The sequence below is a fragment of the Callionymus lyra genome, chromosome 14 (genome assembly GCF_982586985.1).
Source record: "Callionymus lyra chromosome 14, fCalLyr1.hap1.1, whole genome shotgun sequence".
In the NCBI taxonomy this organism is placed as follows: Eukaryota; Metazoa; Chordata; class Actinopteri; order Syngnathiformes; family Callionymidae; genus Callionymus; species Callionymus lyra.
The window spans coordinates 25432055-25456504 of NC_141831.1; the positions used below are offsets into that span (position 1 = coordinate 25432055).

At 38.0% G+C, this 24450-nt stretch overlaps 2 protein-coding genes across 4 annotated transcripts; both read right to left on the minus strand.

Annotated features, from left to right (window-relative positions):
* Nucleotides 1-695: 695 nt before the first annotated feature.
* LOC148066818 (adhesion G protein-coupled receptor G2-like) lies at nucleotides 696-10797 on the minus strand. Of its 2 annotated transcripts, XM_087807377.1 has the most exons (30): nucleotides 10656-10797; nucleotides 9955-10010; nucleotides 9542-9595; nucleotides 9150-9220; nucleotides 7970-8880; nucleotides 7737-7758; nucleotides 7637-7671; nucleotides 7417-7547; nucleotides 7270-7342; nucleotides 7156-7196; nucleotides 6958-7002; nucleotides 6829-6890; nucleotides 6703-6737; nucleotides 6602-6632; nucleotides 6383-6417; nucleotides 6179-6306; nucleotides 5986-6106; nucleotides 5254-5429; nucleotides 4976-5186; nucleotides 4731-4887; nucleotides 4449-4604; nucleotides 3990-4112; nucleotides 3838-3883; nucleotides 3667-3770; nucleotides 3484-3608; nucleotides 3038-3409; nucleotides 2692-2975; nucleotides 2209-2310; nucleotides 1923-2072; nucleotides 697-1816 (listed from the first exon to the last, which is right to left on the minus strand). In XM_087807377.1, the coding sequence occupies exons 1-30, from the start codon at nucleotides 10718-10720 to the stop codon at nucleotides 1713-1715; spliced, it is 4026 nt and encodes a 1341-aa protein (XP_087663503.1). In that variant the 5' UTR covers nucleotides 10721-10797; the 3' UTR covers nucleotides 697-1712. The 2 variants fall into 2 exon arrangements, with proteins under 2 accessions (XP_087663504.1, XP_087663503.1); XM_087807378.1 differs by lacking the exons at nucleotides 7417-7547; nucleotides 7637-7671; nucleotides 7737-7758; ... (3 more) ...; nucleotides 9955-10010; nucleotides 10656-10797 and having other exon boundaries at nucleotides 696-1816; nucleotides 6703-6753; nucleotides 7270-7324.
* Nucleotides 10798-12033: 1236 nt separating this feature from the next.
* Nucleotides 12034-21094, minus strand: gabrr3a (gamma-aminobutyric acid type A receptor subunit rho3a). 2 transcript variants are annotated; one of them, XM_087807682.1, is made up of 9 exons: nucleotides 20841-21094; nucleotides 20199-20311; nucleotides 16367-16434; nucleotides 16085-16308; nucleotides 14845-14927; nucleotides 14104-14241; nucleotides 13862-14014; nucleotides 12452-12645; nucleotides 12034-12340 (listed from the first exon to the last, which is right to left on the minus strand). In XM_087807682.1, the coding sequence occupies exons 1-9, from the start codon at nucleotides 20981-20983 to the stop codon at nucleotides 12038-12040; spliced, it is 1419 nt and encodes a 472-aa protein (XP_087663808.1). In that variant the 5' UTR covers nucleotides 20984-21094; the 3' UTR covers nucleotides 12034-12037. The 2 variants fall into 2 exon arrangements, with proteins under 2 accessions (XP_087663808.1, XP_087663809.1); XM_087807683.1 differs by lacking the exon at nucleotides 14104-14241.
* Nucleotides 21095-24450: the final 3356 nt, after the last annotated feature.

A 24450-nucleotide genomic window follows, 5' to 3' on the forward strand; every position in this document is an offset into this window, starting at 1 on the left:
AACAATGAATGCATCACTCTCCCCTGATTTCTACCTAACGCCACGCCCCTCGATATAGAAGCACTTTTCCCCGAAAATACTTCCGGTCTGATATGGCTGACTGCAGACAGGAACTCGCTTATCAATTAAAGTGTATTCAAAATAAAAAAAATAGCGATAGACTTTTTAAAGAAGGCTAGGCGAAAGTTCAATCAGGAAGATTGTTTCCTCCCCACGGACCACAACTGTTTCACCGAGTGTTAGGGACTCTGTCTTCAGGACTCTACCTGCCGACAGATGCTGCAGCTCATCATCCAATCAAATGATCGCAGCTCCTCCGTAGACTAGAGCAGACCAATCATCACTGACTATACTATTTAAATCTGTGTCACCTGCTGTTAGTTCTTCTTAGAATATTCTTCTACCGTTTTCCTTCCATCAGTGTTGGTTTAATAATTGTAGTTAATTCATGATTTAAAAACATTAACAATACGCAGCAAACTAACCACCACCAGTGTCAAGACCACATCAGAAGTGATTTTAAATTATTTTAAAAAAGTCATTCGTTCTCTGTGTGTGTTGCACCCTCAAGCAGAACACACTTCACCTCTTTTATTGGAAACTTTATTTTTCCACTTCACTTTCAAATGGGACGATCGGACGAAGCTCACGCGAAAACCAAAACACAGGACCGCACACTTCTCAGCGCCGGCTGATGACGTCATTTTCACTCTGTCAGAAAAATCCAAAGTATAAATAAAATAAACAAAACATCGTAGTTTCAAATTACGTTTTAAACGTATTTAGCTCACTTCCATTAAAATAATAGCCATGTAAAGTATATAAATGTAATTTAAATAATATCTAGGTCTGAACATGTGACAGTTACACAAATGCATCTTCACTAAGTGCAGTCCTGCTGACCCAACTAGTACTACTTAATTCTGGCAATCTGGGTATTTCATACAACTAGAGTCACAGACTCCCGATGTAGCGCTGTGCACAAGTTGAGCAAGTGTAAAAAGAAAACCAGAGCGTGAACAATGAGATCTGGTTGAGCACTCTCACCAGGCGTGCATGTAGTGACATTTATTTAAAACAAAATAGAGTTGGTTTTCTCAAGTGACTTAATAGTCTGTGGTAAGTGACTGGAGTAAAACTTTTAATTTTCCATGTCACTTACATGTGTCATGTGCATTTAAGACGTTTTCTCTATGTGTTTTGTTTTATTTAGCATTTTATTTGACACTTTTTTACTTTTTGTTTGGGTATCAATGTGACATATAGAGTCAAGATTTCACACGTGTGTTCAGGACGCTGCTCTGCAGTGATGCCATCAGAGGAAAGGTACTTGGCCCAGGAGGCTGGAACATTTGGGGGCTTACTTCCACATCATCGGGGGTATACTTGACAGTGAATCCTGGTATTAACAAGTATAGTTGTATATCCACCTCACTTCCTAGATTGCCCAATATCTTCATGATACCAAAAAAAATTAAGTACACCTCTGTAGGTGTAATCTATTATAAAGAGATCCATTAAACTGCTGCAATGACTAAATAAAAAAAGCTCTGGTGATATAACAATATATTTAATATCATAAATAATGGTCACAATGAACATGCAAAGAAGGTCAGTAGGGAATGCTGTGAAAGTTAAATATGATTACATTTCATTAAAGTAATATTTAAATAATATATTCAATATGCAGTTACGTCAGTGTTAGTCTGTTGTCAGGATGTTGGCTGTGTTGTGTTCTGGCTATTTGTCTCACTGAGGATGACATCATCACTGCGGTCTTCATCTGCTATGATCGTTCTGTCCTCCAGTGGATTTCCTATAACATGAGTGATCAAAGCTTCAGTTAATTTCTTTTCCTTGCTAGAGTAACAGTCACCGCTGAACGGGTTTTCTGTACACATGGTTCAATGTGTTCATCTCACCGATGCCGCGGCTTGGGTCGCTGTCGTTCACGAGGAAGGAAGAGGAATTGGAGAAGTTGTGTGACTGGTACATCTCTGAGGATGGAAGAGAAGTCCCTCTGGTCACTGAGGACCTCCTGGCGGTTTTCTGTGTTGCAGTCCGACTCCACTCTGTGAAGGGTTGTTATGTTTAGATGGCTCACTCATCCAGTGATTCCCTCAGACAATCGAGAGGCATCTTTGGCCTCGTATGATCATGGACTGTGGTACATGTCACAGACTTGGTGTGAATTAAAATGTAGATCACCTGAGTTCTCTGCCAGTCTCATTCTTCCGCAGCAGAGATATGTTCTCCACTGCCGACGCACGCTTTCTTTCACCAGGCAGTGAAAGATAAATATGAAGAAACCTAAGAAAAAAAAGCATTATAAGAAAAGCTATTGTGAATGTGGATCTACCTAAAGGAACAACAATAACTGATAGGCTTTATTTATCATTGAAGAGAATTTGGTCAGTTTGGAAGATGATGACACCATTTAACAAATTTGACTTCTTCATATTTTCTGTAATTTTGTTTTATCGTTGAACACTTATGACTCAGTAGAACACTACAGTCTACACTCTACAACTTTAACTGAAGGTGTGTTGAACATATTCTGTGTATATGTTTTTGTTCATGTAAGGAAAAAGTGAAAGTTCACTTATTTTAACTTCTATAAATGTGGCAAAAATGTTATTCTTAATCATTTTTGGAGCAATTTTTGGAATATTTTTCCTTCCTAAAAGTTACCTTGAAGTGAGTTAAATATGGCAAACAGGTACATGAATGGCAGGTTAACTGGCCCCCAGGCGAAGAAAGCAAATCCCCATGTGAGGCCCAGTAAGACCGTGATGCCCGTCACGCTCCGTACGTCCTGTAGCGTGGTGCGGTACTTTTGGTTGTGGGGGTTCTGCCTCTTTATCCGACAGAGTTGGACCAGCACCACCAGGAACATGATGAAGTTGAAGACAAAGATGACGCAAAAATAGGCCACCACAGCGACGTAGAAGGCAATGTCATTTCTGATCCAGCAGCTGGAGATGAAAGCAGTTTCTTTAAAAATGATTGAACATTATTGAACATATAAGTGACCCACAAGTCATCTGAAGTTCCGTCATCAAATTGCCCGTAGGAAACAAGTCCATAGTGGTCCTTGTTGATGGCGATGACGATGATGACCACAAGCATGGGGACACCCCAGCCCACCAGGGAGTACTTGACCATGTAGCGGGAGATGTAGGTGTTGAAGACCTTGACCAGAGCCAAGTACATGTGGACCGCCTCGATACCCATCCATGTGAAAGCCACCAGCAGAAAGTAGTGCAGGAACCAGGCGGTGGAGATGCAGAGGCCCACGGCGTCCACATAAAGAGCCAGCCACGCGTCGACCAGGAAGACCAGGTTCAGTAGCAGCAGCGACAGGCACAACTGGATCAGAATTTTGGAAGGAATGTCTTTGCGAAGCTTCCTGCAGCGATGAGATTCAAAATGTTTTGAATATTTAAATCAAAGTGGGTTAGGCACCGTCACACAAATACTCACCCAAAGGACAGGTACGTAAGAAGAGTGATAGCCAAAAAAATGGCTGAGATTCCACAGCCAATATATGTGATGAAAGTTAGAATTGTTGCTTGGAGACGACTGGTTACAGGAAGACGGGCCAGATTCTAGAACAGAAATTTAAAAAATAAACACAAAAACGTTAATGAAGAAATAGTTACCGACCAGAAGGATGGCAAAACTAGTGAGATGGTTGCAACCACATTCCGTCACATTGGCAGTCATGCTCCGGACATAGCAGCCATTTTGGTTCCATCCTCCTGATCCATCTGCAGTAACGGAAAAAATGTCTATGTGTTAATTGATGTTTTTGACTGATGCAGTTTAAAAACATACCATTTAACGTTTTGTCCCAGAAGACACACAGCGACTCATAATTGGCCTGTCGATCAGATGAATTGATATCTATTAACTCCCGTTTTGACTTTTCATTTCTGTCTTGATCGAAGATTTGGAATAATCTCAGAGTTTTATTTTATACAACTCACTTGTACTGGCTCGATGCTCTTCAGGAAAATGGTGACGTCATCACTGAGCCCTGAGATTGACAGGTTTGCCACACTTGCGGACACGATTCCACTGTTCAACCTTCGTTTTCCTAGAGAGCTGTCCTGTTTTACAAAAAGAAAATGCACTTCAAAATAAATGAATAAATTTACTATATCGCTTGTTTTGTTTACGTTTCCTTTTGGACACATTTTATAACCTGCATTTAAATGTTTAGCCGCCAGAGGGGAGCAGCGACTCACTAAAAGCACACAGAACTCGCGCTCATCCCTTGCAAGAAGATAGTGTAGACTTTCTATTATCATTTGAATTTGTTCTTTCTGCCTCTGCTTGCGTGGGTTTCCACCAAACACTTTCGTTGTTGGTTAGACACATTCCCACGTAAATTGGTAAATGTTCTCTAATTCTCTATATTTATTTGGGATTAAAATGATACTGACCTGAAATGTCGTGTTTTTTTGATAGAAATTAAAATGGACTCTCGACACCAGCAGCTGCTGCTCAGAGGTCAAATTCTGGGTGATGGTCGATGGCAGCGTGATCGAGGCCTGAGCGATGGACGAGTCTCTCGCATCCTTGAATACGGATCCACGTATCTGCAGCACAAAAGAAACAACATCTTGAGACCATAAAGATGTTGTACTGGCTTCTGTATTGCTTTCATAAACATTATTAAGGACTAATCTGAAACTACTATTATCCATGCTTATTTGAAACTCTACCTGAATATTGCTGGGATTTGAGATGGAAAATGAAGTTTGTGGAAAATTGGTTCCATCAGTAGGTTTGGCAGAAAGGGCTACAGATGGTGACAGAAGAGTTTCAGCCTCATCTGTCAGGATCAGCTTCAGCCCCACAGTATCAACGATTCCGTTCATTCTGCCAAGACGAGGTGATGAGATATAAGAAACAGACAAATAGGCAGACAAAGTGCGATAAATTATAAATGATAAAAGTAAACTTTTACCTGCTAGAGGAATCGGCAAGGACCTCGGGCGAGGCGTCCAAAAGATTGCTGACAATATTGACTGCGATGTTTCCAAGAGCCAAACTGATGTTTGGACCTGCCAAGAGACCCTCCAGCGCGGATATCAACTGACTCACCTGAGCAGAATTCAGCTTTGATACATCCTTGGTCAGCTCCAACAGAGCGTTAGCTTGACCTTCTTTGCTGAGGGCTACAACATCAGCAGTAAGACTTGTGTCTCCTTCCAAAAAGACGAGTTGTGAGGCACAACAACACACCTGGCGTAGTTGCATTCCCTGTGAAGTTCCCAGAAGTAACCGTGTCATTCAGCATTTCTGCTGTAGTGTTCAGTGTGGATGAAAATGTTTGGACTGTAGTGACATTAGGGCTGATGGTGGTTGACGCTGTCGCATCACACTCCTCCTTCAGCTGTAGAACTGCTGCCCATGTTGTACTGTGGAAAAAGACCCATTGTTCTGGGGGTTTCACTCAAATGTAAACTACAGAAATCCACTTGTGTCCTTGTATGTTGACAGTAAGCCTAGTAGTGCCACTACAATGACTACTAATGTCTATTTTTTTCTTTTACTATTCCAAATATAAATACATAAATATATGAATGAAACTAGATATTGAAGTGTATGTACATAGACTGGTTCCATATCATTTTTCAAAGTCTTTTGCTGGCCTTTGTGTTCACTGTCAGTTTGTTGACTACACGTTGCCCTGAGCCTGACCTGATGTTTTATTTTGAGAGGAGGCTCTAAAGGTAGGTTTTATTTTTTTTACCTGACTTTGTTTGTTTTTATTTAATTCTTCGACATCTATTAACTTTTGACAAAGTACTTGTGTTTTTTTTGTTCTTTTAATTTCGAAAATAATATATATATTTTTGGTAACATTTCTGGACATGTTGAGGTGTTTAAATTTGTCTGGGCCTTGTCTCAGTATGCAGCATCTTAAGATCTATTAAAAGCAAAACATGCATGTGTGAAGCCACTAATACCCACCAGCTCACGTTGGAAAAAGGAAAAGATTCTTGCATCTCTGAACAAAATGGATCAGGTGTAAAACGAACATTGGACCAGATGGATGACAGATCACTGCTGTCTTCTGAATTTATACACACAGCTGGAGAAAAGACATAACGTTCAAAACAAACTTCATTTATGTTGTCAGAATATGGCCTTAATTTATGTAAACCTGCTCGTTTCACTCGGCCATCGAAATCCATATCGTCTTCAGACCGGAAAAGACTGATTATAGCCTCTGACAGTTTGCAGATGGGAACTGCACCAGAAAAACTGACGATCATTTGGCAAATTCCAGGACTGAAATGAAAAAAGACAATCTATAAGGTCTAACTGGTCTAACTATGAGCTTAAAAGCACATCCTTTTAGTCTTACTTTGTAGATGTTCCATCACACTCAGAGATCACACCCTAAGAGACAGTATGATACAACTTAATGACATCATAGACAGTTGTTATCACTAGAATATGGTACTTTTGAAAGCAAGGAATAAAAGCTTAATTAATAGTTAAATTAGCTTAATTATACAAAATTGAGCATTTTTGAATAGACTGTAAAAGCACTTCACATCAGAACAACCTTTAATTTCCTCACCTTAAATCTATCTGCCCATCGACACGAGGAACTGTGAGGAGATTATTCTGATGTTGGTGATTTTATGTTAAGAACACTTTTAAATCCCTTTAAATACTTACTTTGTTGGAGGGCAGTAGGACTGAAGACTGGAAATCTGCCGGATTAAGGCACTATTTTAAATAAATATATCAAGAATAAATAATTCTCTGTTTCTAACAAATCGTAATCATCATTCTTTTACTCACCACTGATAAAGCGGAACTGTTGGTTGCGGTCGTGATTGAGATTTGAATGGTGTAAAATGCAACTAAAAATGAAGAAAGATTCATTAAACTACTGCTGAACTGCTAAATAATCAACCAGCAAATATTTACCAGGATCATCAGAATAGCCTTGACAGGTGAGGTTTTGTGTATTTACTAGGAGAAAACAAACGCATTTGGTATCTTATTCAAACAATTAACTCCCTCTTTTTTTGCATTTGAAATGTCATTGAGATCAATGATCTCACTAGGAAAGTAGGTGGCATAAATAATTCCCAGTAACAAGTACTTTGATGAAGAAAGAGTAACCTGTGCACTGAGGAGGACCGTAGGCAGATGGAGAAACATCACTGTTCAAAACACAGAAAAATTCACAAATATGTTGGTGGTTAAAGAACATGGAGAAAATAATTTCAAACTTACCAAGATGCACCAGATTGTCCTGTATAAGCACAAACTTTTTCCTCTGGGGAGTCAGTGGTGCAGGCATCTGTGTCTGTCAGGACATAAAAAAGTTTGTTTTCACGCTGAAAAATACAGAGGCTGCAAAATCATCTATTGAACACTTACGCAATAAATTGGCTCTCGTTCCAACAACATAGATGTTAGCGCTGGCCCGGCTGGCTGTACAGAGGGTTAGGAGGAGGCAACAAGGAAGTACCTGCTGACTCAGCTGAAGAGTCACGGTACAGTTGGTATCTCTGATGTCAGTCGACAAAACAAATGCAGTTTTTGCAATGCAAATCAGAATACAAAATGATAAATGATTGGATAAACATTTTTTAGATACCGTATTAAAGTCTGGTTACATGTCACTTCAAGACCCTGTTAAAAAAAGACAATCACATTGCAATTATAATGGAAATACATTATGAAGTTTTGTCTCTTACTTGAAATAGGGCAGCTGTGTTTCTGGTGTAAAAGAAAGAAACAGTGGGAAATGTGAATGTAGCATTGAACCACAAACATGTCTTGATCATTTCATACAACTAGTTTCATTTTCTGACCTAACTTTCTTCTTTCTTCAAGTATGATGTAAGAAATTGTTCCCCTAACCTAAAATGTGACCTGGTACTCTTTTCTGATTTAATCAACAAAATGCATCATTTAAGGTTTTTCCTACCTATTTTGAATTGAAGTGTCCCTTTTCGAACGAATTTCCCGACGTTTTCTTTCAGTCTTAGGTCTCCCATTGTTAGATTTTCCTGTTAACACGATTTCTTCACCACCATCTGTGAAAACTTGAGTCTTTGTGATGATCCTGGTCTCAACTGTAGTAGGTTGTGCCAGTGTTTGAACTACTGTCTGGATGGTTTGTTTTCTGTTAGTTGTAGCTTGACGTTGGGATGTGACTGGCGTATTTTCATTTGTCGTAGCTGGACGTTGGGATGTGATTGGCGTATTTATATTTGTCATAGCTGGACTTTGGGATGTGACTGGCGTATTTTTATTTGTCGTAGCTTGACGTTGGGATGTGACTTGCGTATTTTTATTTGTCGTAGCTTGACGTTGAGATGTGACTGGCGTATTTTTATTTGTCGTAGCTTGACGTTGGGATGTGACTGGCGTATTTTTATTTGTCGTAGCTGGACGTTGGGATGTGACTTGCGTATTTTTATTTGTCGTAGCTTGACGTTGAGATGTGACTGGCGTATTTTTATTTGTCGTAGCTTGACGTTGGGATGTGACTGGCGTATTTTTATTTGTCGTAGCTTGACGTTGGGATGTGACTGGCGTATTTTTATTTGTCGTAGCTGGACGTTGGGATGTGATCGAGGTTTTTGTCTTTGTCGTTGCTGAACCACTGGTTGTAGCATCTGTTTGTTTCTCCTTGGTTGTGGTTGGATACCAGCTAATATTATGCATTTGTGTTCCCGTTGTTGCTGATATTCTAGTTGTGGAGTGCTTCTCCATTGTCTGCGTTGTGGGTAGGTTTGAGCCATTAAACGTCCTTTGGGTTGATGTAGGTATAACAGTGGTGTATTCATCAACAGGGTCACAGTTCTGCAGATTTGTCTTGAACACGTTCTCTAGCTGAAAGAAACAGTGAGTTACTAACATCCACCAAAGAGGTTATGTGATTGTATTTATGTCAGCAATATAAAAGTTATTTTGCTCCATTGTGAAACGTCAGTGCTAGTTCTCCTTAGCGTTCATCAGATACTCCTTCTTAGCGGGGATTTGTTTTTCCTGTTTTAATTTTTTTCTGATTCAAAATGTACTTAAGTACAATACTTTACACCAAAAACACTTAATTAAAAGTACTTTTAAAGGCATACTTCACTTTCAACCTCCTGACTCACCCATGATTTGATATCTTCTTCACTTTTTTTTTTACCTGTTACATCAACCGTGACTTGAAGGAAGTAAAACACTGCAAAGAAAACAAGTCACCTTTTTTTTTACGCAATACACAATGATCTCAAACTCTTTAATAAATATTTTTGTTTCAAATTAGACAGAAATAACAATATTTAATTTTATTTTCTTAAAGTCCAAACAATTCATATTTTCAATTTGATGTTCAACACGACTTGTTCTATTATTATTCTGCATACAATTTCTTTGAAACTAATGGTACCACATAAGAAACAACTGAAACAAAGTGTGTCACATATTATAGCAATAATGTTTAAAAATATATATACATATTTTAATTTCAAGACAAAACAAAATACTCTTTAAATAGTTTCACCTGAATTTTCTGGCGGTGGTGTTGCAGGGGAAACAGTGGTAGCAGAGGTCAAACCTGATGAGGAGAAATAATTCATTTTTACCTTTATTTCTTGTGCACAGTTCCTACAATGCACCTCAATGTGCTTTAAATGTTATCATATCATATCAGTCAGAATCAAAACAAGATTCTGGAATTACAAAAATCGACTCAAATCAAAACTTTTCTTCCTGGACTGTCTTTGTAGAGTAAAGGAAGTAGACAGCAAACAAACTGGAACAACAGGTTTAATGCAACCCAGGATGGAATGACTGACAGTTGTGTCGCATCCGACTTCAAACATGTTCCTTCTTTTGTTTAGCAAGAGACATATAATATGAGTGTACCAGGAACATTCTTCAATTAACAAGTTGTTTTTTCCATGATGTTCTTACCTGCCAGCAGGACGACCAGAAAAACGACGTGCAAACTCAGATGTTGTGTCTTCATCCTGTAACAAACACGTGCCTCATAAGCTCACTTTGACATTTTACGTTTATTTATGAACTGTGACTGCCGCAGTCATGTTGAAAGAGCAGAGCCGATATGAAGTAAGATTTTGTCGAAGCCCCTCCTCCATATTACCAATTTTATTTGAACAAGGGGGCCAATCTTGAAATTGATATCTGATCGACGCTCACGTTGAACATTTCTAAATGCTATACAATCTTTTTCAGATCAAATTTCTTTTAGTGTCGCTTTACTTTAAAGTAAAGTTACATTTTACATAAAGTATTTACTAGACTGTTATTTTTAGACTAGTTTTTAGTTATTACAATAATACATACTAAAATGTCAACAACTAGCTCAGAAATACTTTTTCCTTTAGTTTGGTGTTTTCACAAGAAAGTTCTAACATCACAAAGACCAACAACAATAGTTGTGATTAGGAGTAATTGAAAACACATTTCTGTCTTAAAACAGAGAATTTTTATAATAATAAATCTTCAATTTTGAGGATTTTATTATTTATTTTGATTCTGTATGTACATTTAAATGCAAACTATATAAAGCCTAAAACCCTCTGATAAAACTAGGAAATTCCCCTTTAATGGTAAAATGGTAAAATGGTTTAAAAAATGGTAAACGGTTTTACCTGTCGCAGGGCACAGAGGCGCAAAAGAAGACGTCCATAACTTTATCTTCATTTCTTCCGTTCATAACATTATAAAACAAAATCCAAGGTTGAAACTTTGAAAACCAATGAGAGACAGAAATGTGGCCTGATCAGACGTGACTTGTTATGAATGTCATTCTACTGGGAACTTGAGTCACACCTACAGAGCGTCACGTTGAAAGGGAGGAACTTTCTGTCCACGGTGCTTTACTTACTTGCTTAACTTTTTGAGTCTCATATTTATTTGTTCGACATTTCAACAAAATTCTAAGTATCTTTAAACAAACTGAACAAATATATATTGAATTATTCTTTTGTTGCAATTTTCCTTTCATGTAGTTTGTCGGCAGGTGTGCCTCAGGGTGTGTCTCTGGACTATTCACAATGATCGAGCGTATCCATGGCAACAGCTTAAAGACTTTTGGCATTTGCTGTTGCGTCAGAAGAAGTCACGCATCAGTGTCACACTACTATGCACCTGTTCTTCAAGACTCAGAGCATTTCCTGCCAAGTTGTTTTAACTGTACTTTGAAGGCACAGGTACAAAACAGTTACTTCCTCGATTTATGCTCAAAGTGACTTGAAGTAAATGAAAAATATCACCTTCAAATTTCGATTTAACATTTTTAACGCTACCTTACAGGGAAAAAACAAATTACCCATCGTCAATAATAACAACCTTAACCCTTCTCAGGGTAAAGATGGACCCGAAGGCCCACAAAAATGTTTTGGGGTCCCTTGTGTTGTCTCTGGGTCAAGATAAACAACCTCCACCACTGCATATGTATTTCTGGAAGCTAGGGAGGTTATTCACCTCGACCCAGAGGCAACAAAATGGATACCAAAAATACATTCTTGACCCAAAGATAACACAAGGGTTCAAGCCTTTGAGAAAACAACAGATAAACATCGGCAATAAAACAAATAACCTTGAAAAATATTAGTATATCTCCTATACATAATAATTACTATATGGCATTTAAACAAGTTGTCTTTCATATGACAGTAGAACGACACAAACACCAGTGCTGGTAAAAACAGAATATATTCTAGAATGAATGGAATGACGGTAAATGAACAAAATAGCCAAAAACAGAAATGTAAATAATGTGTCAATCCCCCCAAATCACCTCTAAGCCACGGTAATGAAATCCAAAAATACATACATTCAAACACCTCAAAGGCAAACATTTATTTATTTTTTTTCAGACTAATACATGACTTTGTCTCTTAATGAAATGTAAAGGATCAGAATCCCTCAGATGTTGATGAACCCGCAGTCTCATCATGGGTAGCAAAGACTCAGAGGCTCTGTGGCGTCTATGCTGCTCTCGCTCTTCTGCTGAGTCACCAGATTGTTTCTATGTGTACAGGCTCCAGTAGATGATGTTGAAGAGCAAGTAGGCCAGTGGGAATATGACTCTGGAATAGGAATCAATCATGTAGCTGTTGCTCATGATGAAACTGAGGTTCTGTATTATGGGATGTTTGGGCCGTAGCCGCATGCCCTCTGTGGTGGCCGACGCGGTGGAATTCCGCGTCTGCGTGTTCCTTTCTGTATTTGGCATGCTGGACATCTCCGTGAAAGAGGTCAGGTCAATCTCGTTGTCATGGAAGCAGCCGTCAAATGCCATGGCCTGCGTGGCGTTGTAGGAAGCAGGTATCTGTATCAGGGGAGAGCACATGGTGAAGTTCCAGATGTTGGAGCGGATTCCTCTCTGGGGTCAAAAGCTTTTTGAACTCATGATGACAAAGTACAACTTAATAATATTGACCTTTGCCCTCTTGAGCTTCTTCATCTCCTCCACTGTGGTGAAATAGTTGACGGCAGCATACTCGATGACGGAAAGAAAGACAAACAGGAAACTAGCCCATAAGTAGATGTCTACTGCTTTGACGTAAGACACCTGAGGCATTGAGGCGGAAACGCCAGTGATGATGGTGGACATTGTTAGAACGGTCGTGATACCTGAGGAGGAAAATAGTGACATTAACCAATCATGTCTTTATATGTTTGTTTCTGACTTTTATATCTGACCCCAATTCTTTTTTCCATGAATTGAAAGTCAGACGACATATCAGACAGAACAGTCCTGGGTTAAGACCCAAATAGGTGAGTACGATTTTTTGAACGTAGGTCTTGAGGAAGCCACTAAACTTAGACACACACAGGCTGGGTGTGTATCACTGAACCACCGACTGCACAAGAAGCCAGTCGTAGTGTTTCTTGCCTGTAGGGAAGTGTTTGTCCTTCAACTGGTTCTGGATCTGCAACCAAACATTTTCACTCTAGAAAAGGAAGGAGGATTGTTTGACCGACTAGATTGACTTGTTGATGGATGTTGGTGGAATACTACTAAAGCTTGATGTTAAATCTTAAATATTCATTTTATAACTGTACATAATTCCCATTAAATAAAAGAAAAGGCTTTTAAATTAAGTGTTTCAATATCATCAACATGCTCTGTCCATAGTCCTTTAATAATTTATATTTCTAAATAAAAAAAAGTTATACACTTTTACAAATTTAGTTATTTGTTATGATTTGTTTTGAAAAAAATACTTTTTGATAACCTTTAAACGTTAAACCCCTAAACTGACCTTTTTTCCTTAAATATTTCTTGTTAAGATTTATTATCCTATTATTATTTATTATTTTTTAGATTCTCAAATCATTCTTTGCCCATCACAACAGTTCTACTGTTAAATGTGCCCCCTTAGCTAGATGCACATCCCCTGAGGTATTAAATGTGTTTGACAGGCCGGCCCGACAGTGGACACATGAGAGGGTGATGATACGTTGTTTTGTGATTTCATGCTCAGATCAGTGAGACAGACAGGAGAACCGACCGAAGTTTGCAGGCAGTTTTGAACCACATTTCCAACTCATCACCCAAAGGGCCAAAGCTTTAGGCACCAAGTCATCAGCCAGACAATTTCTATTAAGTGAATGGTCTGTAATTGTTCCTCCTTAAGTTCTATATTTATTGACATAAACTCATTATGCTTTCATTGAATTCCCATCACTTTAAATTAAAGTTTCTAGATTATTTGTGAACATTTAAGACGATCGCTTACTAGATAAAATCAACTGTTAGAGGTCATCTCTTTTAATGCAGTAATTTATTATTTATCCTGTTTTTTTAGCCATGAGTTTGATACTCGGATTATAATTTCAAAGGTACCCAGAGAGACTCGAGCAGGCACGGCTCTTCTGTCAATCCAGAACGACACCCAGGACAACATGACCATTAGCATCGTGGGGAAGTACGTCTGAAGCATGAAGAAGAAGATGTGCCTCCGCAGAATGAAGTTGATGTAGAGACGATTGTACCAACCTGGAACAGAGACCACAGATACGGTCAGTTATAAACGACATGTTTTCTGCTGTATTTTTAAAAAATTAAAATCAGGGACTTCAACATACCAGTGCTGCTGTAGAAGGCGAGCCCAAAGGAAGGCTGGAAGTCTTCAACAAAAAACTGCGATAGAACAATCTCATCAGTCCTTAATGAATCGTTCCCGTTCTTCCAGTAGAGCATGAGGTCGTTCTCATTGTAAGCATCTTCAAGAAATGAGAGAAGGAAGGGATTACCACCTTTAGATCTCTCGTGGATGCCATGGATGATTTTTCTCAGAGGGAAGAAGAACATCAGATGAAAGAGAGAAGACCTCAAACCTCCTCTGAGATCAATTGCAATTTCGATCTGAAACATTGTGTTTTAGAGTCACCTTCTTAAATGTAAGTCTAAGACCCCTTTGTGGAATAATTATTTTCGGAAGCTTGATGTTTACTAGGGTATATTTATTAATATTGTATGTCTTTCCTGTAAGAATTGGGGAAAAGGAGCAAATAAAGAACATATTAGCATTTGATTTAAAGAGTAATAATATTATATAGAGTAGTAATATTAAATAATATTCTCGATGTTTGCGCAAAATACATCTGAAATACTGAATTGATCAGCTAAAAGCAATTGCGTGATTGTGAAATCACCAAAATATATGTTTTCTTGTATAGTATCTTTTTAAAATCAGTATTTTATTTTATTTTTCTTTGCACATAGTCTGCAGTCGAACACTATTGTATAATCAAAGCTGTATAACTGAGGGAATGTGAATGTTCTAATGATAAATGAGCACAAAACGACTACAGTTTGGTACTCACAACTCTCCAGCTCCAAAGAGCAGTTCTGCGTGTCTAAAGGGAAGCTGCTGAAGTCCATAGAGCAAAGTGCAGTCACGGTGATTCTGAAACACAATCCAGATTCAAGGTTTTAAAATCAAACATGATTGACATGTATTGTAATAGTTGGTCTTATTTGGATGGCAACTATGATATGCTGGGTTTATCCAACAAGGCCATCACCCTCAGTCATGATCACAGTTATGCGGCCACAACTGTGACTGACATGATCTGATGGGATCACAGCTTGTTGTGAACATCTGTTCGTGAAATAGAGATGATGAGAGATTATGAGACATCTTTTGTTATTTCAGCAGGAGCATTAATTTATTTTAAAAGTATTTTAAACATTATGGGTAGGCCACGTTATATACTGTGTTTAGGTGCTTTAAAAGAGGATTAAAAGAAAAATAAGACGGAAAAACTGAAACAAAGAAAAAAATGTTCTAAGCAAGTGTGCTAATTCTATGACATTAAGGAAAAAGGACAAAATGTTACTTCGGCACACATTGCTAAATACTCTCATATTTTATTCAAATAAAGATAAAGACAATAATTAGTGCCAAAACATTTAAATGTAATTAGTGAGTTTTCATCAATATTATAAATTATCAATTTAATCGAAGTGAAATTAAAAATAAAAAAAAAAATAAAAAAAATGGGTTCAAAATAATTGTTTGTTAGGCAATGTTTAACATTTTCACCTTTAATGTTTCACTCTGACCTAGACAAAATGTAAGAACAAGTTACGCAAATGTAATTTTAATCATCAGCTTGAAACACTAACACTATAACTAAAATAATGATGAAACAAATTTAATGAATGTCAATTTTAAGACGTTATGTTATGTGTTTGGCGCTTTTAACTTCTATCTTGTCAAGGTGACCCAAAGGCCAGAAAACAAATGTTTCCCAGGCTTCCAGAAATACTTGCCGGAGGTCGTTCACATTAGTTTTCTTGGGAATCAAGGTCACCGTGACCCAGATATATCAGAAGGGTTAAATGTGAAAGTAGGGCTTACTCACACAAGAGATCCAACAATTATCAGTAGTTTGACAGTTGAGACAACTTTGATTTTTTTATTATTAGACTAAGAAAGGTCGGCAGTGGTAAGCTATGTTGAACAATATCACCAACCAGCAAACTGCACTAAAAACTGTATATGCCTTTGCTTTTAGTATTTTTATCAATATGTTTGATCCTCAGAAATCAAACATGTACCTCACACTGTAGAGAATATTGCCGTCGGGAAAGACTCTCAACATGATGTTCTCCATGGTTGTGTCGTGGATAAAAGAGCGTTTGGAGTGCACAAAAAACACATCAGGCACCCAGATTTTCTTGACCAGTCGCGAGTCAAAGGTGCGACTTTTGTTGCTGCTGGAGGGGAAGGCCAAACGATCATCCTGCCAGTAGTGCCTTAAGTACAACGTCATTGTGAAGTCCTGGAAACAAACACTCAGTTATCAGAGAAACAAGACGTGACACCAAGCACACACACACCATGTTGACTTCGCTTATGCTGTCCACGCTCTCCACCTGGACATCAATGCCCACTGGAATGGCTGAACCTGCAAAGGTCAGAATAGATTTAAGCATTAGTAGTTTTTTACAATGATATCCATTGGAGGATTCCATACATCTACTAGAGATTAATGTGTAAATCCCACTGTGGAGCTTTCAACAAAGCTTAAAACCACATACAGATAGAATTAAAAGGAAGCATAGATGACACTATGAATGATCCTGTCTTGTCAGCAACTAATACGATGAGTGATATTGTTTTATTACATCACAACATCTTGATTAATATAGTCTTGAACACAATAACAAATCCATATGTGACAGTGATGTTCATCTGTCTGATTGTCTATTTAAGTTTGCCTTTTCGCAGTAAATGTTTTCAGGTGTAGGTAAAATTACTGCTACAATAGGTTTATGAAAAGGTGAGCAGATGAGTCGTCTGGGTGGACAACTGCCTTTATTTCCAGCTGTCGACGAGCAATGCTTTTTCTTTTGCTCCAATCCCACTGCTCTCTGTTTTGTCTGATCTTTCAAAGACTCACTCTACTTTCTACTACTGCCGATCTGGTCCCAAATAATTGGGAAAGGGAAGCCCTCGTGTCCCCAAGGAACGATGCATGATGGATTCCTGGAGCAAGTGGAACATCATGTGTAGGTCAGTTCTTTCGGTGGAGAATGTAGTTGTAGTAATGTAGAATGTAATCTACTTATATGGATTTATGATAACAGAGTTTTTACTGTTTGGAGGTGGTGGATACCTGGTGTATCCCAATGTTCAACAACTGATTGGAATCTGAGATGTGCTGAGGACGCTCAAACTCAAAGCCCAGAATCGTAGGCTGGTTGTAGTTCATGACCTGTTTCTCAAAACGTATACCGACTTGGAGAAGTTGTCAATTATTCAACTGCCATGAGGCCACTAAGAGACTCAAGGCTAAACAATGTTATCTAAATATTTATCTAAAGATCCCCCTAAAAACTGATCCCCCTGGCCGACTGATTCTCTGCCACCCCCCCTCTGATCTTACACATAGTTTGAATTCATCCTGGACTAGTGCTTAAGGCTAAGTACCACCTGAAGGCATAGACTGGGACATTTCATGTGCCCACCTACCTACCTTGTGTTCTCATCATGTTTTGACGGTCTGAATATGTGCTTTTTCGCACTAAGGTGTTTGTTTTTTTTATCCCTGCACTGCTCCCTGTTGAGGCAGAAAAGAGATGCCTGTTTTAAGGAGAAGCCCCGCGGCAGAGCTGCTACCACAGTTCTGGAGCGGAATTTTTTTTAGCAGGATGACAGTTTCACCAACGCTCCAAACGTGTGAAACACTGTCATTAAGCTACATGCTGAGGTTATGCAACGTTAAGATGGACAGAGAAAATTCACTTTGAAGCAGATAATTTGCTGTCTTACATCTCTCCATCCAAGGGGAGGGAGAGAGGGAGGAAAAGAGAAGAGGGAAAGAGAGAGAGATGGGATGAGTGAGATAGCAAGCGATATGGAAGAGGTCATCAAGCTGCTAAAGTTGAAGTAGTCCAAATGTGACATAAGAGCATGTAGGACATGTGACGACGAGAGAGACTTATCCTCTTTCAGATAGAACTATCTGCCAAAACATTCAAGTTGGATTTAGCCTTACATCATGTAAAATTTATTTTTTCCTAAGACTAAATATTAATATCTGTCTCATGCATTTAAAATATTCACTTTCTGCTGTTCTGTTTACCACCACAGCCAACAGTTATCTATCTCTACTGAGGCAATGTATATTACCCATATGAGGATTTTCACTCAATATTAATGGGCGACATTCATTTTAGAATAATTTTTGGATATGAAATATTATTGATATCACGGGTTGTGTTATACAACTTGCTTGTACAACACACCCAATAAAGGAAAACGTTTGGGGCTTCTACCTGACATTACCTTCAAAAGATCTTTGGATCCAGAAGGTACCATTCTCACGTTCACATTTGAACAATTTTATTAAGGTCTCTTCATCTCAATTATTTAGCTAACATACAGCCAGTTGATGACATCTTAACCTTTTTTGTTTCGTTTTATGAATTAAACAACTAAATCTCATGTTAATGTTCCTTTAATGTTTATTGAAAAACCAAAGGAGATTCAGAGAAGAAAAAATAACTGCCAAATATGTGTGTTACTAGACAAGGAACCTTATGTAGTATCATTACTTTGTATAATAGCCTCCACAAATAAACTATAAAAATAATTTTTGGTTCTTCAATTCATGTTTAGTGTTACATATGCATTTTCCAACATCACATGACTGTTCATTTAAACAAAATCTTGCCATCATGTGTCTGTGTCTCATAAAATACCGGTCTTCTTTGTATCATAAGCTAACACCATAACTCTCAATTCACTGTAGACGAGTGAAATGGGATTATATCATGTGGACAGGATCAAGCACTATGAAGGTTTTTACACACACACAAAGTGTTCATAGTCTTTGGTGAAGAGAAGTTTAACACAAGACCAGATTTAATGAGTCAAATTTACCAGTAAATGATTACTGTGGTTATTTTTTTTGAGTATTGAAAAACAGTTTATTACATTCTGTATAGAAAGTGATTATTGTAGTCCTGGCTTTCATGTAATAATCTGTAAAGTTATCTCTTATATATTATAATAAATTATTAAAAACACCTTCACAAGAAATGAAATAGCTAAAATGAGGTAGGATGTTAAATTGTACCTTTATTGTGTCTGTCGAGAGAAAATTGTTTTTTTTTAAAGTAAACAGCAACATGTATAACGTTTGAAGGTAAAAACTGAGGAATCCGCACCTTGGATAAAAAGTAGTTATGTAGTAAATAAACAGTAAGCCGAACCTGGCAACCATTCAACCCTCCTCTTTGATAAAGCTTACTGTTAAGACTGACCTATGACTCATCTGGAGAGGTTTCTTTTATATAATTGTATAGAGCACTCTTCTTGTGTCAAATTCATTGATTTTCACATTCTTTAAAAACCAATTCTGGCGCTATAATACATTTTAATAAATGATAAGAAAAGGCGAGACAGAGTGCTGCTATGCCTCACCTGCTGACTTTTCTCACTTTATTGCACGATCGGCGGACAATTCTCTCACACAGATCATTACATTAAAGAGATGCTGTATAACAAGTATTTCTCTATTATTGGTGAGGAACAGCAAAGGACACGCGCCATGTGACCCAGTTTGTATTCGATCAGCCAGCTATGAGGTGGAGCTCTCCAGTGCCTCTGCCTTGTATTTGATCATGAAATACTCAGCGATAGAGCGATTTTTACTTAATAAAATGTTCAAAATGTAGAGTCACACAGAAAATGCATCTTTAACACAAATCAGTGGAAAATATCAACATTTATTTAATGTACTTTTTTCGTGGACCAGCTCTTGGTTATGTTGCTATAGTTATAGATTGCCGGAGTATCTTTTACACATCAAGCTCTTTCTCTGTCTTTTCATTTAACTCTTACTCCTGCCACTGGGAGAATAAAATTACAGCACGTATTTGGTATCCTCGAATGTCACAATGCAACTCCCCTCGCAGTTAGTGTGTAGGACAGATTATTTTTTTCTGCACGACTGCCAGCAGCCCCTGTTTCACACATGAACAATCTAGGTCACTAAAGGCTTTTTTTGGAGTCATAATGCCAAAGACAGCACAATGACCCAGATCAAGTTGGGTGACTTCAGACAACAGACAAAATACAGCACAGGTTTAAAAAACAAGGCAGATGAATACATTAGTGGCGGCTGATAAATTAAGAAGGAACAGAAACTGATGTGTGTTTTACCTCCAAAGCCGGGTCGCATTGCAAAGTCGTGGTCTTCAATCCGAAGCAGCTGTTCTGACTTGATGAGCAGTGACTTGGTGCTGTCAAGCTTTTTCATTTTGAGATCCACTCGCCTGAGGACCAACAAGTTCAAATATTAGCTTACGCATCTGTTGCAGGGACTTGAATACGTGTGATGATGACAAATTCAAACAATCATTATGTATCTTCTGAGAATAAATAAGTGTTGCGATTTCACTTTTATTTCTTTATTTTTTAAATACAATTCCACAAAACTATTGAACAGCAACATATTATGCAACCTGTGTTTAATCTCAGCCCCAAGACAAAACATATGATTACAAATTAAAAACCAACACAGATTTAACTGGGTCAATCATTTTTGCTATGTGCTGTAGGTAAGGACACAAAATAAATTCCTTTATAATCAGAACGTTTAAGACATAAGAGATCACCTGACGCTGCTCTTTGGCTAGTCTCAATATTAATCCTCTAAAGTAAATTAACAAAAATGTAACTGTGCAAACAAGAATAAAAAAAACGTTTTTAATAACATTGACTGAGACAAACCTAACATTGTGTTAAATCAATCAAAGGCCCCTAACAGGACACACAGCTCAAGAAATATTCTTTATCACTTACCCTCCGAATTTTTGCTTGGTGTTCTCGTCCAGGTAAGTCTCCTTATTTCTCCTCTTGATTGGAAAGTTGCTGCTGTTGACCTGAGTTATAGGCCACAACCAGGCCAAGCACATCAGTCTGAAGGCCAAGAGGACCACTCTCATGGTTAGACTAGGACTGAAGACATCAGTGGAACCCTGGAGTTCCCCTTTCTGCTTCACTGTCTCAACCAGGGATTGCCACGGCGGTCTCTGTCCTCTCCAGACATGTCTCAGTCTAAGGGCAGCGTTTATTCTGTCTGACTGTGCATGGTAGCCGGTGCCTTATCCTGCACACTCATCCCTTGTACCGTAGTGCATGTCAGGAAAGCGATCCGGTGGTTTAACTCCAGTCTGCAAGCATTCCCTCAGCTGCTGCCAATTTCCCAGCCTTTTCTGCTGACGTCAGCCGACACATGTTCTTCCAGTCTACCCACAGTCGCCGCCCACTGATTTAAAAAAACAAATATCAATTTATTTCTATAATGACAAAGGAAAACCATTAATTCCTCTCTAATCTTCTTATCTGTGGTTGGCACAATCTTTCGCTAACCTACAAACTGCAGGCTGCAGAGGGAGGGAGCGGAGATAATACGAGCAGTGGTTTCATCATCGTTCTACACAGATGAAAATAAAAGCCTGTAGCCTACATTGCAGGATTTTCCCTTTGATTGCACTCTGAACTATCAGGCCCTAATGAATGGTCTTGTCCACAGGAGACAGATGGAAGCATATGTTTGATCCATATCAACAAATGCTGCTGCACGGTGGTAGAGACAGCATGGGAAGAGGTTTGCAATGGTGCTTTACAACTCACTTACAATTGACTTTACATTATACAAACAGTTTCTTTATCTAATACTGAAACACCTGCCATTGCCTGGTTATAACAGATAAATGTGAAACCAAAAACTCTGCCGAGTGAGAAAACATTCAGATGGATTCTAGACCTAACAATTACTCAAAGAGCAGAAATTCTTAATTAATATGTCATTAATTGGGTTTAACACTTCCCCCTTGCCCCTTTCATGGGGCTCTTCTGCCACTCTTGCAACCTGATTTGGAGGGGTTTGAAAGCCTATCAGACAATACGATGTATTGTGTTTTTTGTATATTATTGTGTTTTTGCTTTATTTGTATGATGATGATAAAACATCAACATAAACTGTCTACATCTTTGTTGAGGACTACAGAAGGAAATTAGCATTGTGCTAAATCTGGTACAGCCATCTTTTTAATGTAACTGCACATTGTCCTTTTAAATAAACTGAAACTGAAACTGAAACTGCAAACTATTAAATGATGTCATCTGTAGTCTGGGATGTTGGAATGAAGTATTATTTTTATATAACATAACATATCGTATAGCATTAATGGAATAGTTTTAATAAAGACTACAATTTGGCTAATTTAGGGATGTGTAGCCCTGACTCTGACTAGTGAGCATTGATCACAGTGTGGACAACTATATAATAGGAAAACAATATCAGTCAAAAGTCAATGAACATGAAACAACAAGCATAGTTTAACCAGAGAATGAAATTATTTTATTTCGTTTTCTAGGCAATACAACAGTGTCTTGATTCAAAGACAAATATAGACTGTGTGACTCTGCGTTAGTGGCCTGATCTCATTTTAATCTGGGATTAAAGATGATTACAGAATGACATGAGGAATGTCTTCTTCGAGGATTGGAACACATGGACATTCAGTTGGACATCTGAGTGAATAACATTCGCTGGATACACTGACATTACAAAGACACATAATACAAACCTTTTATTTGAGATAAAAAAGAGTACATTTTAGTAAATGTATAAAAATATGACTGCATGCAGCTCAATTTTATCTTATATTTTCCAGTAGAAAAGCTGTAAACAGGAATGTATTGACAAATCCTACATTTCTAATTAAGATGTAAAACAGGGGCATGGAAAGAATCTACAAGTAAGAGGTGTTGTGCGTTTGTTAAACATTCACCTGCTTGGTTAGTTAGTCAGTGTTTCATTGGTGTTGAGAGGATGTAAAGTGGTGTGGCAGGGATGCAGATCACTGCACACATAACAACTATTAGCAAGGGACCAACAACACAGACAATTGGACATGGCTGAAATGGGAAGACTGATCAACATCCTGCTTTTTTTCTTTGGAAAATATTGTATGATGGACGCTAAAGGTAAAAGCAATTCTATTAATGTCTGGCCTTCCATTATGGCTAAACCTTTGTCAACCTTGGTGAAAAAGAAATTTACCTTGAAATCTCTTCTGTAGCGAACTAGTAACAAATGTCTTTTTCTTCTTCTAGAAGCCAATGTGACCTGTATTGTGCACGACGACTGCCTCCTGCCCTGCAGCTTCAGACCCCCGGGCACTGTGGTGATCCACTGGTACAAGCAGCAAATACCTGTCCACAGCTACTACTACAACCGGGACCAGTTTGGCCTGCAAAACAAACACTTCAGTGGAAGGACTTGTTTGTTTAACGGCCACATCCCACATGGAAATGCATCCCTGCTTCTAAAAAGGGTCAAGGTTCAAGACAAGGGCAGATATAAGTGCTACACCAGCACCCGGAGGGGCAACCAGGAGACTTTTGTGAACCTGGATGTAAAAGGTGATTATACCATTTCACCTTATATTTTGGTTATATTTCTCAATCACATCTCTCCCTTAACAGCAGAACTTGCTTTCATAATTTCGTCACTTACTGTGGCGTATTTCACAAAAATGTACATTTCATTTCCTTAAAAGCCGAAAGGTCATTCTCTATCAAAGACCAAAGACAGAATTTTTTTTTTTAATTATAAGGAAAATAAATGTATGTACATTAGCCATAACAAATTACTACTCAAAAAATGTAAGTAAAAAAAACATAAAGCTGAGCTCAGATTATTGTTAATGGTCCACAAAGCTAGACTTGTTATACATCTATTTGTTGTTAGTATTGGCGATGACTTTTTAGTACTAAGGGACTAAATTCGATTTAACAGTTTTAGTCCTACAGAAAAACCTACAGACCTGACCTGCAGATTATTTATAAAGAGGGGTCGATAAATGGGAGCTTAGGAATGACATGACATTGCTACAGCAAGGAATTTAAGATAAGATAAGAAGAAATTATGAATAAAAAACATTAATGTTAAATAAGATCTCAAATATAATGAATATTCCAACATAAATATGCTTAACCACTGTATTTGCATTATTGATCTAGAAATATAAGTAATGGTTGATAAGTTGTTGTTTTTTTAGTATTATTTTGGCATAATTTCTCTATAAATCAAACAATGGCTTTGTGAAAACACTTTGCAGTTAAGTGTGGAAAAAACTGAAACTCTAGTTATTTCTCCTGATGATACGGTTCCAGGGTTGAGTCAGTACTCTGGTGACTTAGGTCAGTCTGTCAAAGTGAGCCTGAGAAACCTGGGTGTTTTATTTGACATATGTCTCTAGTACAAAACTGCAGGAAAACTGACCAGAAACTGTTTCCTTCAACTGAGAAAGATCTCTAAACTTGGGAAAATGATGTCACAACACGATCTGGAGATTAGAATCCATGCATTTGTGTCTTCTCGTTTAGACTTTTGTAACAT

What these genes read in the sequence shown, in the direction of transcription:
- LOC148066818 (XM_087807377.1), bottom strand. Translation starts at nt 10,720, where the DNA reads ATGAACGGAAGAAATGAAGATAAAGTTATGGACGTCTTCTTTTGCGCC. An exon ending in GCCTCTGTGCCCTGCGACAG is followed by an intron (nt 10,011 to 10,655) that starts GTAAAACCGTTT and finishes TGTTTGTTACAG; the next exon opens with GATGAAGACACAACATCTGA. An exon ending in TGGCCGAGTGAAACGAGCAG is followed by an intron (nt 6,107 to 6,178) that starts GTTTACATAAAT and finishes TCTTTTCTCCAG; the next exon opens with CTGTGTGTATAAATTCAGAA.
- gabrr3a (XM_087807682.1), bottom strand. Translation starts at nt 20,983, where the DNA reads ATGAGAGTGGTCCTCTTGGCCTTCAGACTGATGTGCTTGGCCTGGTTG. An exon ending in GCATAAGCGAAGTCAACATG is followed by an intron (nt 16,309 to 16,366) that starts GTGTGTGTGTGC and finishes GTTTGTTTCCAG; the next exon opens with GACTTCACAATGACGTTGTA. An exon ending in AGAAGCTCAAGAGGGCAAAG is followed by an intron (nt 12,341 to 12,451) that starts GTCAATATTATT and finishes CCCCTGATACAG; the next exon opens with ATACCTGCTTCCTACAACGC.